The sequence below is a fragment of the Rutidosis leptorrhynchoides genome, chromosome 1, assembly GCF_046630445.1.
Source record: "Rutidosis leptorrhynchoides isolate AG116_Rl617_1_P2 chromosome 1, CSIRO_AGI_Rlap_v1, whole genome shotgun sequence".
NCBI lineage: Eukaryota > Viridiplantae > Streptophyta > Magnoliopsida > Asterales > Asteraceae > Rutidosis > Rutidosis leptorrhynchoides.
Window position 1 is genome coordinate 721055576 of NC_092333.1, and position 16625 is coordinate 721072200.

Sequence of the window (16625 nt, forward strand, 5' to 3'; positions counted from 1 at the left end):
GGTTACTCTTACTATCCGTCTCAACCTTAAACTTTGTATATCATTTTCTAAACTTTTGATCTCTTTTGATGAGTGCTTAACATGTTTGCTTATTTTATTGATCTTCATACTTATGAAATGATCTTTTGATCAATCTTCCAAAGTTTGTATTTTATGCCTTTACTTCTTCTCCTCTTTAAACAAACCGTACGAAACGGATCTTTCAAAGTTTCGTGTGAATATTCTTAAGCACAATCCTTATTAAACTCTTAATTATTGTCCTTAATTGCTTAAGTTTAATCAGACAGGTAGGATCATCTTGTTTTAAAAACAATTCTAGTGGAAATAATGTCCACTTCAACAAGGAAAGATTACTTTCTAGCTCATGCAAAAATAAGGTATTTTTTCGGTATAGTTTGTTAGTTATCAACATATTTGTTTCTTTACAACACATGTTGAATTTTCACTATGAACATCTTTTTTCAATTATTACTTAAAATGCCTGTCTTTTTCTGATTACTTGTTTGTGGAATATACATACAACATTCACCTTCACCATGCACTACTTGGATTATTATCCTATAACTTTATATTTCATTTGTCTTGCATGATTAAATCTTGATGTATTTATGCACAAATATTGTTCTTGATTACAAAATTCCAGTTTTTCAACTACACAAAACTCAATGGGAACACTTGTTGGACATTTAGTCCCTGGTTCAGCTCTTGCTCTACTTGGCTTCTGGCACATCATCAATACTATCCGAGCCTACCACCAAAACGGCCCGACACATTTCAAGTCAAGGTTTTGGCACCCGTTTGTGAGCCCGTTCTCCAAACTGGTTTACGTGGAGCTCGTGTTTATACTTTCATTTTCCATATTTTCTATTGTTATGCAGGTTTTGGACTACCCTTTGTTCTCATTCGATTTCAAGCTCAATAATTACGAGCACGCCACTATGTTTCTACACTTAGTCATATATTCCGGTTTTACCCTTTTAACCGAATTAACTCATAAATCTGACACCTTATTTGAAGTTACTGGAATCTTAGCTGCGTCTGTTTTCGGCCAAGAGCTATTTTTACTTCATTATCACTCAGCTGATCATATGGGACTCGAGGGCCATTACCATTGGCTAACGCAACTTATTGTTATCGTTTCACTTTTAACATCTTTATCAATTACAATGTTTCCGTCCAGCTTCTGTTCATCACTCGTTCTTGCTATATCAGTTGCGTTTCAGGGGTTCTGGTTCATTAACATGGGATTGGTGTTATGGGTCCCTGAGTTAGTCCCGAAAGGATGCACCATACGGTTAGGCCATGATGGTGATAGTGATATGCATGGTGCGGTTAGTTGTAGAAGCCACAAAGCGCTTTTAAGAGCTAAAGGACTAGCTAACTTGCAGTTCAGTTGGATACTTGCTGGGATTTTGATATTTGTGGTGTGTTTATGTTTGTTTTTTCCGAAAAAGGTTGCACACAAAGCTCAAACAATTGAGTATGAACGGCTTGATAGTCGAGTTGCTGAGATCCCCTTATCAGTTGGCGGAATTAAGCAAGTTAATCATCCATAAAAACTTGTTTTTTTATACTGGTAGTAATTAGCAACGATGCAACTTATGTATACAGATTATGAAGGACACTCAATCAGGATGCTAAAAATTGTCAAAACTCTTTGATGCTACTTCTAATAATAATAAATTATTAATATTAATATTAATAATATAATATCAGACTTTAACAGTATCGAATTATTATTGTTTATACGTATTAGGGGTGAATGGATGTTAGTTTTAGTATATATGATCTTACATAGTTAAAGTGTTTAACACTTTATAGTAATGTTTGGGCAGATTCACATGATTATATTGCAATATGTTTCACATATGCTACAACAGAGCAATTATTATCTAATTTAAGAAATATAAAGATTGCTAATTACCTCTAAGTATTCACATATTCAATGCTAATATAAAGATAATACTTTTGGAAACATATAATGACTTGATTTGTGTATGAATTGCGCTTTAAAGAGACTTTCTAATAACTGAACTGTCAATTTGTGTTAAACAATATATATGAACTAATGTTTAGTGGTTATGTTCATAATTTCTGTAAATAATTAGAATTTAACATAAAAAGTGGTTAGAATAAATTCAATTTCCTTAGCACATTATTTTTCGCATATAAGAAAGCATAGATGATGGTATTAATAATTATAAATATCTGCTCCATACATACATTTATGATTGATTCTACATGAATTCAGCAATCAAACAAAGATACATCTTTGGTAGTAAAAAAATTTGCATAAATATATCTTCACAATCTTACTCTGCTTCTTCCACAGCCGCTTCGATCCGAAGAAGAACAAAACCAACTGCAACTCCAATAAGAGTAAGTCCATTCATGATAGCAGCAATTTTAAAAATCTCAGCAACTGCACTACAAGTGGAAGTGAGTGCACCACCTTTAGATGATGATGATGGTTTGTTCAATGAAGAAACAATGTTTGCAAATTGTTGTTCAGTGCAAACAGGAAGGCCCAATGCAGCAACTGTGTTATGGGCTTTAAGCCCACCAAATGAGTTCATACCTTTGATGTAAGTCACCTTGGTTGTGGTGGTGGTGGTTCTACCAGAAGTCCTGGTGGGTGCAACCACGGTGAAGTTGACTGGGGATAGGGTGGCTGAGGTTGTTGCCATTGGGATTATTGTGGTTAGCAAAATGATTTGGGTTTGAAAGAGTTGATTGAAAACTTGAAAGATGATGAAAGAAAAGAAAATAAAAAAGAAAGATATTTAGATAAGATGAGAAGGTGAATGGTTGGTTGTGAAAGAGATGACAAGATGAGGGATTTCAGAACTTGTGTTTAACACATATACTTTTGCCTACTTGTCCCTACCTAATATCTTTACCAATAATACTCCCTCCGTCTCATATTTATTGTCACCAGACAAAAAACACACAGTTTTAGGAAATTCCACTAACTTTATTTCTCCACCAATGAAATTTCTTCTCTGTCCAGATCCACCAATGAAATATCTTCTTTCCTTTCTATTTATGAAAGTGGACAATTAATTTGGGACATCCCAAAATGGAATAGTAGACAATAATATAGGGTCGGAGGAAGTATTAATTTATGTAGGCATTTTTGGTAGTACTGTTACAAACAACATATTGACCCACTCATGATGATTTCATAAAAGAAACTCCTACCTTACCACGGCTCTATTAAGTCGATATCAATCGTCTATTTATTGGCGACTTGACTGACTCTTAGAGTCTAAATTAAATTTCAGGCAGGATTTCAAACCCATAGAAATTTGATTCTACCATTTTCATGGCGTCTATTATTATTTTTATTTTAGTATTTTTAATTTTTTTTTTTAAAAAAAAACCTTTTTCCTACTTAAAGGTCGGAGTTCTCTCGGAAGCAATATCTTTATCCATCGAATAAAGAGAGAGATGACTTGTCTTTATTCTCGGATAGGGAAAGGATTGTCTACATCTCACCTCCTCCATACACCACTCATGTGGTATTGGGTTTTGTTGTTGTTGTTGTTGTAAACTCCTACCTTACAAGCATATCTTTTTGATAAGTTTGCAAGTATATTTCAAATAAAATCATTATTATTATTTACATGAAGTTGTATAAGAACAATGATGACGGAATCGTAGTTACTGGTATCACTAGTTAAAAAAAAATTACACTATGTAATGGTGTCACACAAAAAAATTACACAGTGATATCACTAGCTAAAAAACCAAAAACAATTTCACTACATCGCGTATTTCAGTGGTTGTCTGTGCAACCACTAGGCTTAAACTAGATCCGCCCTTGGTCATTTCAAAAATATGTAGACTTTGAAAGATACAACGACAACAACAAAACTCAATCCCACATGTGTGAGATATGAGGGATGTGAGATGTAGACAATCATTCATCTATCATTTTTTTAGCGAAAATAACGAGAACTTTATAAAAACAAGACACGTTTTCGAAAAGAAAACGAATTCAACAGGAAGCACAATTGAGGACATCGGCGAGGCTCGTACCTAGAAAACGAATACCAACCAACTATCTATACCGAGACTCGCTTAACCTAAACTGGAACTAAACACAACAAACAAAAAAGACACGACATAAAGCATAAGCAAGCTACTACAACATGACATGAATCAAGAAACCGATAAAGGAACTCAAAATAACTCAGATGTCCTTGATGAACACACCGAATTTAGCCATTTCCGCACCTTGAACCACTTTTTTCTTACCTTGAAAGATAGTTAATATTAATTACATGTAATGTGTAGGAGACAAAGGAGTATATGGGTTCAATTAAATGTTTTAGACCAACCATATATGAATGATTTGGTAAATATGCATCTCATTATTGCCAACCTTATAACAGTTGTAGACAGAGTTGACAAAGACTTCACAACTGATGAAATCATTATGCCAAACTTACTAACTGAATTTATCTATGTACTTAAGTTTTACATTGTGTTTGCCACGGTGAACTTAACTTGTATGGTTTGTTGAGGGCGAAGTTCGAATTAAACAAAGAATCAAACGGGAGGTCGACTAAAACAAGGTTTGATGAGTTTGAGGATTCTCGCGACCGCGCAGGGATCATTGCGACCGCGAAATTGCTTCAGACGGGTAGAAGTTGGATTTGGATTTGGAGTCCTTGTTTGTGTTTGATTCGTCTTAGTTTAGCACTATAAATATATCCTGTGTACCTGTAACATGCGTGCACAAAATTAATAGTAATAAATCTCTGGTTTACGCCCGTGAATTTAACCATTTTCCGTGTTATGGAGTTGGGATATAACCACGTTAAATCTCCATATCGTTTATTTTTATTTTATTGTGATGCTTTATTTATACATTTATCGTTGTGAGTTTGTGATCATGGTAGATCACGGTTGTTGGGTGGAGTCCTCGTGAATTCCTAACATGGTTCACTTCAAAGTACATTATAAAGTGGGCAATGATATCACAATATTATTTGATATAATGGTTAAGATTGTGCATTGATAATAACTTGGGTTATCAATATACAATTTTGATAGACTTATATGATAGATGTATCTCTACCCATAAAAAACTTGATTTGTCTTGTCCACCATTTAACAATTTGCTTTAGTTATTTACAATTAAAAGACACTGATTAGTGCAGGTACACCTGATAACACCATTGTGTTTTCGACGGGCGTTTTCAATTCACTTTTTCGACGAACGTTTTTGACGGGCGTTTTCAATTCGCTTTTTCGGCGGGCGTTTTCAACTCGCTTTTTCAGCATGTGCTTTCGACGAGCTTTTTCGATACGCATTTTCGAAAAAGGGTTTTCGACTAGTGAAAATCGATACGCATGTTTGAAAAATGAAAATGAAAATTGTAAACATAAACTTTTTTGTATGACTTTTTAGTTATTTTATAAAATGGAATGGAATGGAATTTAATTCCATCCCATGTATATAAAAAACACATTTTTTTCACATTCCATTAAATTTATCAATTCCATTTTTTCAGATTCAATTCTTTTGACACATTCCATTCGTTCAAAATTCCAATTTTTTCATATTCAATTACTTTGACACATTCCATTCGTTCAAAAAACGGGGCCTAAGTTTTTAATATATCTTGTTGAATTTAAGGTATTAATTGAAGCCAATAGGCTGCCATCACCAAGGGTTTTAGCTCAATTGATTAAAGGGAAAAGAATTATAATGGAAAGTAAGACAGGTACACAGATCAATATGGGGTCAAGTAGTATTGGTAGAATTGTTCAAAGGAAGTTTAACATAATAACTTAGAAGAAAAAGGGTAATATCATTTGCCTAGAAGAAACAGGTTTAATTTACAAGAAATATATTTTACCTTTGATGGCGGCGGTTGGTAGTTCTCTTGCCCCACGAAGATCGATTAGACTTTGACAATTGCGATGAGCTAGTGATGGAGCTTTTGTTGTCCACGGTGGTGGTTTTTTTAGTCGCCCGGCCTCTTCTCATTAGGACTGACCAGCTGTTGGATGTAAAATAGACGACAACAACAACAACAACAAAACACGGGAGGTGAGGTGTAGACAATTCTCTATCTACAAGTCTATCTACAAGTCGAGAAATTTTTTTCGAAAGTCATTCTTCTCTCTACTCCAGGGTAGAGAGATTAATTCTGTGAGAACCCCCGACTTAAAAAAAAAAAAACTTAAAAGAAGGATATTAAAAAAATAAAAACGAAAATAGAAAAGAGACGTCATTAGAATGGTAGAATCAAATTTCTATGAGTTTAAAAGTGATAGAGAACAAGCTCATCACTTTTATGATCCAACCAAAGAAAGTCCAGCCCGAACCCAACAAGTGAAAAATATACTAAAGGAAGAATGCTATGAAGGGAATGATGGATGGCTAGGATTGATTTTGTTTGTTATTATAGGGTCATGTAGTTTGTTAGATCGTCTTTTTCATTGTGTGTTAACTGTGTATTTCGGCCATAGGCTTGGGCAGAAGATCTAGTGATCTTTCTGATTATTGTTTATCATCTTTCATCATCAATAATAAGATATGTTCATCTTTTAATATTTATCATCTTAATTTTCATCTTCTCTGTTTAAAATTACTTGTCCACTGCTGCTATTATATTCAAGTTCCTATCAATGGTTCCATTGCCCTCTACCCTCTTCTCTACCATGGTAAACCCAGAAAAACAACCACCAATCACCACCCAATTGCAATCCAGAATCAATTCATATGTTGGGAATTCAACACCGCCTCCAGATTCATTCTCTTCAACTTCATTATTACAACAAAACACCATCGCTACTCAGAATATTGAGGAATATATCGATGAATATAAGGTCTCATGTGCCCTAATTTCTGACCTATCTGCTGATCAGCAATTGAAATCTTTATAAGTGGATTACATGAATATATTAGCAATTGGTTACGACTATTGAATCCAGAGACTTGTGATCGAGCGATGGATCTTGCACGCCACATTGTCATAGCCATCGGTCATGGAGGAAAGCCAATTTCCAGGAGAAAATCCGTATTTGGTTCTCCTTCAGTCAACACTAGAGATGAAAACACCAACAATACTACTGAAAACCCATTTAAAGAATTCGGCATGTTACTGAAAGGTCTGGATGAAAAAATTAACAAATTGGTCGGTGCTTTACACCCTAATTCATGCGATCAAGCAATTGAACACTCTAGTCATATTGCAATCACAACTTCCACATCCGTGGTAGAAATTAAGGAAGAAATTAAGAACCTCCAGGAAGAAATTAAGGAAGAAGATAAAGAAGAAATTAAGGCAGCTACGAAAATTATGATGCAAAAGAGGAAGGAAAGAGTCATCAACATCGAATCTGTTGTTGGCGTGGTTAGCAATTTTGGGCAAGCTAATTACGCAACAGTATTTTCCCCTGGATTTACTGCATTTGATAGGATTGCCAAGAGAGGTAACCCTAATTTTTTTTTATTCTGTCATCGCCCAATTCTATAAGACCATTCACATAACCTATCCATTGATTGACAAACTCATTCATACCAGCCCATTATTACCTAGGCCCAATTCTAATCTGTCCCAATCCCAACCCATCACTTTTAATAAAACCCCAACGACTATAAGACATAACACAAGAGAATTATTAAAACACGAATGGAAAGAACGTCGACTCAAAGGATTTTATTTCAGTTTTAGCACACTTCAAACCACTACAATTGTTGATAACTCCATTGATGGAGAGTGCCAAACCCTAAAACATCAAGGTGCTCTCTCTGATTCTTTCCCTTATTTTTGTATGATCAAACTAATGGGAAGTTTGAACAATTACCCATCTCTAGTTCTGGTTGACAATAGATCTGCACACAATTTCATTTCCATGATACACGTTGAAGCTCTTGAGTTACCTGTTACATCCATTTATCGCTCGAATATACGATTTGGGATACGGGAACATGATTGGATTCTTTGAACAGTGTAAGGCCATCGCTCTTCAATTTGGTAGCTTCAACTATCAAGTAGATGTTCTCGTTTGTGATATCGGCCTTCTGAATATCACTCTTGGTATTGCATCGAGACGACAATTAATTAAATTTTGGGATAATGCAATATGCAAAAATTTTAATAATATATCTTCCTCAATTCCTGAGTTTACTTGTATTGCACAATCAAAGAGAGTGAAGCTACTCAAGCTAGAGGCAAATCATGTCGAATTTTGCAAAATCATGAGTGCACTAGTTGAAATTCTGCAGCTCCATGAGTTACTCAAATTGCTATTTGACCCTACCTGGGTGGCAACGGGATCAAAAGTTGACGTTGAGATGATGGTTAACGAGTGTCAATCTATCGTATGATTAGTGAATTTATCTGGTTCAATGGTGAAACTGATCAGAATTTGCGCTCATATGAGAATATACCTTGTGTTTTCTTTGGGGATATAAAGTCTTCATGGACAGGTCCTGTGAAGGAAACGCATCTAAAAGAAGCTTATGAAGAAGTTGAAATGGCTACTACTACTCCATTGGGAGGACCGAAGGGAGAAACATGTTATGCTCGGGAACAAGAGGCAGTTTGGTCTAAAGGAAAACGGTTTGCAACAGGAGTAGAACAAATGAAACGACTCAAGCCGTATATTGATTCAAAGGGTAAGAATGTTGGGGAGGAATGGTTTACCACCGTTAAAACAAATTATCTTTGTAGCAGGGACGCTAATTCATTTTGTCCCACCAAGGGTAGCTGTTTAATATCTTATGCATTCCTGAATGCTGAAAAACAAATGCGACAATGATTTATCGCATGGCAATCCGATTCTATGAAAGCTGCAATTTGGAAGAATAAGCAAGTTCGTCAATGGATTATTCCATGGCAACAGTCATATCTTAGGCTTGAGGACAAGCCTATTGTTATCGAGGCGGTAGTGATAGAGAACAAGCCCATCACTTTTATGATCCAACCAAAGAAAGTCCAGCCCGAACCCAACAAGTGAAAAATATACTAAAGGAAGAATGCTATGAAGGGAATGATGGATGGCTAGGATTGTTTATGTTTGTTATTATATAGGAGGGTCATGTAGTTTGTTAGCTCATCTTTTTCATTGTGTGTTAACTGTGTATTAAGGCCAGAGGCTTGGGCAGAAGATCTAGTGATCTTTCTGATTACGGTTTATCATCTTTCATCAACAATAATAAGATATATTCATCTTTTAATATTTATCATCTTAATTTTCATCTTCTCTGTTTAAAATTACTTGTCCACAGCTGCTATTATACTCAAGTTCTGATGTGTGCAGCGGAGGTATACGAAATACTATATATTTTTATTACGAAATACGATACAAATTACACAATGTGACGACCCGAAAATTTCTGACCAAATTAAAACTTAATTTTTATATGTTCCAACACAATAAGCAAAGCCTGTAATGTTGAGTCTCGAAATGTTTGAACTATTTATATAGATTCATTTAACCTGTGACTATTTCCGATGATTCACGAACAATTGTGTGTAAATAAATATGTAAATATATATACATATATAAATATAAGAGTGCATATTAAGTTGTATTAATAAAATACAAAATAATCATTTGAATTGAAAATGTAAAATAATGTACAAGATAATTAAGATTAAAATTTATTTATGATTTAAACGAATTCTTATTTTTATTTATTATCATTTTTATGATATTATTTAGTTATTTTATTAGAATTATTATTAATATTATTAGGGTATTTACTATTAATATTTATTAAAAATAAAAATAGGGAATCCCATTCTGTTAGAAGTAACTATCAATTTTTTTTTCTTTTTCTTCACATGAAAATAATTTACGTACTTCATGTCTCCAGTTTGTTACAAGTCTACTTGACAAATCAATTGGAAATCAATTTAACTGTTAAATCATGTACCTAATCACTCTATATAAGTTACAAACTGCAATTTGAGTTGAAAACAAAGAAAACCCAGAAAATAAGCTCGACACTCTGTACATTCATCTTTTTCACCATATTTTGATTTAGAACAAATTTTCAAAATGTAATAATGCAGTCATGTTAGGAATCGTCTATCTAAACTATCTGTAAGTTTTCAATCCTCAATTCTTTCTATTAATTTCTAATTTGAGAGTCAAAGTTTTGGTTTTCAAAGTCAACTAAGTGTTCTTGAATCAAATTCGAGTTTGTTTTGATATCTCCAGTTAATTTGATGATCCATAAAGATTATAGGAATGATTTGCAACACAATTCATGTTGTAATCATAACCTATAACACTTAATCTAAAAATCAATTTTTGAGGTCTTGAGTTCTTCACAGTGATATACACTAACGTGAATTCGAAACAAATTTCAAAAACTAAAAATATAGAGTTGTTAGGAATCATTTACTTAAACTTCCTGCAAAATCTCAAGTTCCAATTCTGGATAACGAATTCGAATTTGCGAGTCAAAGTTAAATTGTTAAAAGTCAACTGTTTTGTTCTTGGAGAAATTAGAGTTTGTTTTGATGTTTTAAGTTCAATTGATGATTTCAATAGTTTTTAGGAATGATTTGAAACATGTTTCATGTTGTAAAGATTGTCCAAAACGAACTCAAAATTGAAAACAAATTTTTTTTTTCTTGGCTACTAGCAAGCAGTAGGATTTTTTTGTTTTTTTTTCTCATTTTTTTTATATCATGAACACATTTTTATTTTTTGTTTCATGTTTGTTTAGAAGTCCTAAAACCATTTTGATGATTGACTATTAAGAATAAAGTTGTTTGATTGTTTAGATTTTGGTGAAGAAGATGAAGTGGGTTGAAACATGTAATAGATAAGTATTTGGGTTTGTATTATAAATCAGAAAAACTGAAATGGAGGAATGGTTAAGGGTGTTGATGAGTGAGCGAGAGGTCTCGGGTTCGAGCCCGGCTTGGTGCAATTTTTTTTAAAACTGACTCCTAAGGTAGTTTTATACTTTTAAAAATTATTATTATTATTAATATTATTATTATTATCCTTAGGTATTTCTACAATTATTAATTTTACAAAACAAAAGATATATATGTAAATATATTATTACATAAAATATACTAATATTACATAAAATTATGTTTCAACTAATATTATTGATATAACATTAATTAAATATCAAATAAGTATCATAATATATTATAAGAATAATTAATACATAACAAATATATAAACTTAATTGATTTATACTATAATGTGTTAATACTTGATATAGGTTCGTGAATCCGAGGCCAACCCTGCATTGTTCAATGTCGTCATATGTATTTTTACTACAAAATACAGTATTGTGAGTTTCATTTACCTTTTTACCCTTTATATTTTTGGGCTGAGAATACATGCGCAACTTTTATAACTGTTTTACGAAATAGACACAAGTAATCGAAATTACGTTCTATGGTTGAATGATCGAAAATGAATATGCCCCTTTTTATTAAGTCTGGTAATCTAAGAATTAGGGAACCGACACCCTAATTGACGCGAACTCTAAAGATAGATCTATCGGGCCCAACAAGCCACATCCAAAGTACCGGATGCTTTAGTACTTCGAAATTTATATCATGTCCGAAGGAGGATCCCGGAATGATGGGGATATTCTTATATGCGTATTGTGAATGTCGGTTACCAGGTGTTCAATCCATATGAATGATATTTTGTCTCTATGCATGGGACGTATATTTATGAGAACTGAATATGAAATCTTGTGGTCTATTAAAATGAAAGAATTGATTATTTATGATAAACTAATGAACTCACCAACCTTTTGGTTGACACTTGAAAGCATGTTTATTCTCAGGTATTAAAGAAATCTTTCGCTGTGCATTTGCTCATTTTAGAGATATTACTTGGAGTCATTCATGGCATATTTTAAAAGACGTTGCATTCGAGTCGTTGAGTTCATCAAGATTATTATTAAGTCAATTATAGTTGGATATATTATGAAATGGTATACATGCCGTCAAGCTTCGAGGAAATGAAAGTTTGTCTTTTAAAAACGAATGCAATGTTTGTAAAATGTATCATATAGAGGTCAAGTACCTCGCGATGTAATCAACTATTGTGAATCATTTATAATCGATGTGGACTTCATCCGGATGGATTAGGACGGGTCTCTACAGTTGGTATCAGAGCGGTGGTCTTAGCGAACCACGTCTTGCATTAGCGTGCCTAACTGATAGTCGTTAGGATGCATTAGTGAGTCTGGACTTCGACCGTGTCTGCATGTCAAAAGTTTTGCTTATCATTTTTATCGGAAGACATCTGCTTATCATCCTTAGGAAATTACCTACTCATTATTCTTAGTCTAGACACATTTTACTGCATTGACTGCATGAATAGTGTATAGACAAAATTCATATCTTAGCGTATCTGACAATTCATATCTTAGTGTATCTGTTACTGTAGACCTTGCCTGATATCTCTCGTAAATTTCTCCTTAATTTAAGGGATCCTGGTACTATATATATATCTATGCAAATTATGCATTGAGAATACCATCTAACTATCAATTGATGCCACTAAACTCTTCATACCAAAAATCTTTCCTGAGATCGTTTAAGATGGCCTCTACGAATCAACCAAGTTCCTCTGACTCCGAAGACAGCGTGACAGGAGCACACCAACCAATCAACTACCGTGATTACTGTAGAAAATGGGGATGGGTTCGCGACATACTCACCCTATGGAGAAAGGAAGAAGGTACTCCATATCATGAATCAAATCTACCACCTGACCTTGGAGTACTTGACCCGCTCACCGGCGAACCCGTTCGCAATACCATTTATACCCTATTTGCAAGAATTTTTCGTCTTGAAACTACCATTAATGGAACTAGAGAAGATATCCGACCTCTACCTCACATTGATAAACAACTCGGGTTAGTAGAAGAAGTTATAGAACTCCGAGCTCAAGTATTAACTTTAGAGAGCACGGTATACAATTTGCAATCATCAACAGTATCACCAACACCAGTAACATCACCAGCCTTAGCACCAATGGCACCAGTACCACCAACAACCCAAGTTTCAACAATCCATGCCTCAACATCTCATTCTGTACCTCGAGTATAATTATCGTTCCACAAATCATTCTACATCATTTATCTTCGTTCGACATGACGATTATGTAAACTCTAATGTTTTAGAGATTATGTATCATAGTTCTAATCGTAAATCTGATGAGTTTAATATCACATTGACTCATTAAATCCATAATTACATCTGAAGAAAATATATATGTAAATATATTTTCATAAAGATTGTGATTAAAAATTCTTTCATACAAACTGTTAATGGTAAAAATATTTTAACGGGTAGGTAATACCCGAGAAATATTTAAGATTTCACATTAATAAGTTACATTGTACAGTCTTCGAATCTGATTCAACGGTCGATTACCATCCTACCTACATCTATCGATATACGAATCTGTTCACCACAGAATAACCATTTTCATTCAAATTCAATTTCATATTTGGATTTTTACTTACCAGAATCCAACAAGTGGCATAATGAAGAAATAATGGACACAATAAAAATTGATTAGAAACAGACTAATTAACAATATGGAATTTTGTTAAGAAACCATGCTAACTGTTCCAGCTAACTGTTCCTAGCTAACTGATTACATTCTATTTATCGCATTTTATTTATTGCAATTTAATTATCGCAATTTACATTCCCGCAATTTTATTTATTGTCATCTAATTTCTGTTATTTACTTTACACACTTTAGTTATCGTTATTTAATTCCTGTTATTTATTTTACGCACTTTAAATATCGGGACACGTATACAAGGTTTTGACATATCATAACGATGCATCTATATATATTATTTGAAATCACCATAGACACTCTATATGCAGTAATGATCGAGTTCTCTATACAGGGTTGAGGTTGATTCTATAATAATATATATACTTTGAGTTGTGATCGAGTCTGAGACATGTACACGGGTCCCGATACGTATTAATTAATTCGGATATTATATTTTAAGCTATATATGTATTATCGGACTGTTAATTGTGGACTATCAAATATGGACTGTCGACATTGGATAATTAAAATGAATTAAAATATTGATTATAACATATGAAACTAAACATATCTTCAAGTTTGCCACTTGATCTCATCTTAAACCTCATCTGTATCTTGACGATTACAATCTGCGTTCAAACCTTTCATGATTCTTGAAAACACCTCAATCGATAGGATGAATCAACCGCACTTCATCTACGAAAGGAAAGGTTTATGCATATAGTTATGCACCTGAGAAACTCTCGGCAACTGAGTAAAAGTTTAACACGTAGCCGCATCAGATCCTTTGGCATTTATTAGCAAAAATAACTTTGCGATCCCTTTTCAAAGTAGCCAATTTTGTCACAGATCCAGCAAGTCAACTTCGACTTTTCATTCGAAGTAGCCTTACTATAATCCTGATATATACAATTACCCTTTTTATAACGGAGAATTCTTTTATATTCCACCATATTACCAGAAGACGTACCAGAAGCCTCGTTGTTTTTTTTGGCTTAAATCTCTCTGACAAATCATTATATTTATTCATTGAAACCCTATCATATACTCATCCGCATCTTGTAACGACAACTGCCATACCAATTACCGGGAATCAGCAAATTTGTATTTTGAGTCTCGCAACGTTTCCACATCAACAGTTATATGTATCCATATAACATTTATCTCTTAGAACTATGATCTTCCATTCTGAAATTCAGAAAAGCACCCAGTCTGTGAATTAATGCTCTAAATTTTGAAAAGTTGAATGAAGCAACAAAAACTATGGATGATTTTAACAGTCAAAAGTTTGATAAAAAAAAAAAAGATACGTTGGAAAAGCTCAAAAGGAAGTTTGGTACTGAAAAACGAATTGAGTAAACCATGAAGGAGACTCTGAGCAAATCACAAGGACTAAACTTGTACATAAAGAACCCTGATGATTCTGTTTCTGATGAAGTCTTTAGTGAATATCTTGCTCCTTATTTATTCTAAATCCTTGCGAAAGGATTTTCTTCATCAACATTCGATCTCAGAAATTCTGAAAATATCATCATAAATATCTTTGATATTTCCGAGAATATTTTCATAACAATTCTTATCTGAAATCATTAATCTCTTCGTGCTATCAGTGTTACATCATATAGAAACTGTTAGTTTCTATATTCTGTAAACTTTCGAGCTTGAAATATGAATGTTATTGAAGTAATGTTGGGAACTGATGCATGAGTTAGTATAATATAATGACACTTGATCAACGTGATTATATTACAGTAAGTCATGCTGAGTTTCTAATGGAACGTGATGATTCACAGATCATAACGTCATCATGTGCCATGTTACACGACTCTTACATTCTACCCAATCTCCAAGTATATCAAGAACATATATTCTTAATAGTTCTATCTTTTCAAATATTCTAGTAATTTGAAAAATCAAGATCGTGCCATTACGATTTCCTTCTAGAACATTAACTATGTTCATTTCAAAATCCATATCTACGAATTCCGGACCATTATTCGCTTGACTTGAAGTCGGGAAGAGGAGACGAAAGTATGGAACTCTTGAATATAAAGAAAATATAAAGCTCGACAACAACACATAAATTACAAACCGTGCATATCAATACGTATTGCCACGTAAAGGCACGGGAAAATTAAAAACACTATAACCCCAAGATAATAGTAGAAGTAAATATAATCCTCCGGTGATAGATGAAAGAGAAGAATGACAGATATGAAAGTTAAGAGTATATCAAGGATCAGAACTGGATGGAGCATATTAATGAATGCTTTAAAAATATGAATCAGGGGAGAAAGAATGGAAGGTGTGAGCTGTGAAAATAAGGAAACGAAGGGAGTGGATTTATAGTAAAATATCCGACAGAGCAATCGAAACAGATTATTGAATTTAATCAAAGAAGATCTGATTTCCTGTATCGCCGAAGAACCAAATCTTATTACGAAGATTTTCTTTAAATCCCATGAATTCCGGAAATCAATCATAACTACGTCATCAGTTCCCTCTCTTGCGATAGCTTCGATTATACTCTTCGCGTAATCAAATTTTTTTTTACCTATATTACTCACTGATGATAAAACTCTAATTTCTAGCTCGGATACGTCATGAAAACATACTTATTGTCAGCCATGACCATTCCACTCAAATTTCGGGACGAAATTTCTTTAACGGGTAGGTACTGTGACGACCCGGAAATTTCCGACCAAATTAAAACTTAATCTTTATATGTTCCAACACAATAAGCAAAGCCTGTAATGTTGAGTCTCGAAATGTTTGAACTATTTATATAGATTCATTTAACCTGTGACTATTTCTGACGATTCACGAACAATTGTGTGTAAATAAATATGTAAATATATATACATATATAAATATAAGAGTGCATATTAAGTTGTATTAATAAAATACAAAATAATCATTTGAATTGAAAATATAAAATAATGTACAAGATAATTAAGATTAAAATTTATTTATGATTTAAACGAATTCTTATTTTTATTTATTATCATTTTTATGATATTATTTAGTTATTTTATTAGAATTATTATTAATATTATTAGGGTATTTACTATTAATATTTATTAAAAATA

At 33.3% G+C, this 16625-nt stretch overlaps 2 protein-coding genes across 2 annotated transcripts; one reads left to right on the forward strand and one right to left on the reverse strand.

Annotated features, from left to right (window-relative positions):
• The first annotated feature begins 565 nt into the window (after positions 1-565).
• On the forward strand, positions 566-1718 carry LOC139886300 (uncharacterized). The gene has a single exon (XM_071870060.1). The coding sequence runs from the start codon at positions 666-668 to the stop codon at positions 1554-1556; it is 891 nt and encodes a 296-aa protein (XP_071726161.1). The 5' UTR covers positions 566-665; the 3' UTR covers positions 1557-1718.
• A 449-nt stretch (positions 1719-2167) lies between these two features.
• On the reverse strand, positions 2168-2856 carry LOC139886301 (uncharacterized). The gene has a single exon (XM_071870061.1). It carries the CDS (start codon positions 2685-2687, stop codon positions 2313-2315), a length of 375 nt encoding a protein of 124 aa, XP_071726162.1. The 5' UTR covers positions 2688-2856; the 3' UTR covers positions 2168-2312.
• Positions 2857-16625: the final 13769 nt, after the last annotated feature.

Bases quoted from the DNA above. Each gene is read 5' to 3' on its own strand.
- LOC139886300 (XM_071870060.1), top strand. From the start codon at position 666: ATGGGAACACTTGTTGGACATTTAGTCCCTGGTTCAGCTCTTGCTCTA.
- LOC139886301 (XM_071870061.1), bottom strand. From the start codon at position 2,687: ATGGCAACAACCTCAGCCACCCTATCCCCAGTCAACTTCACCGTGGTT.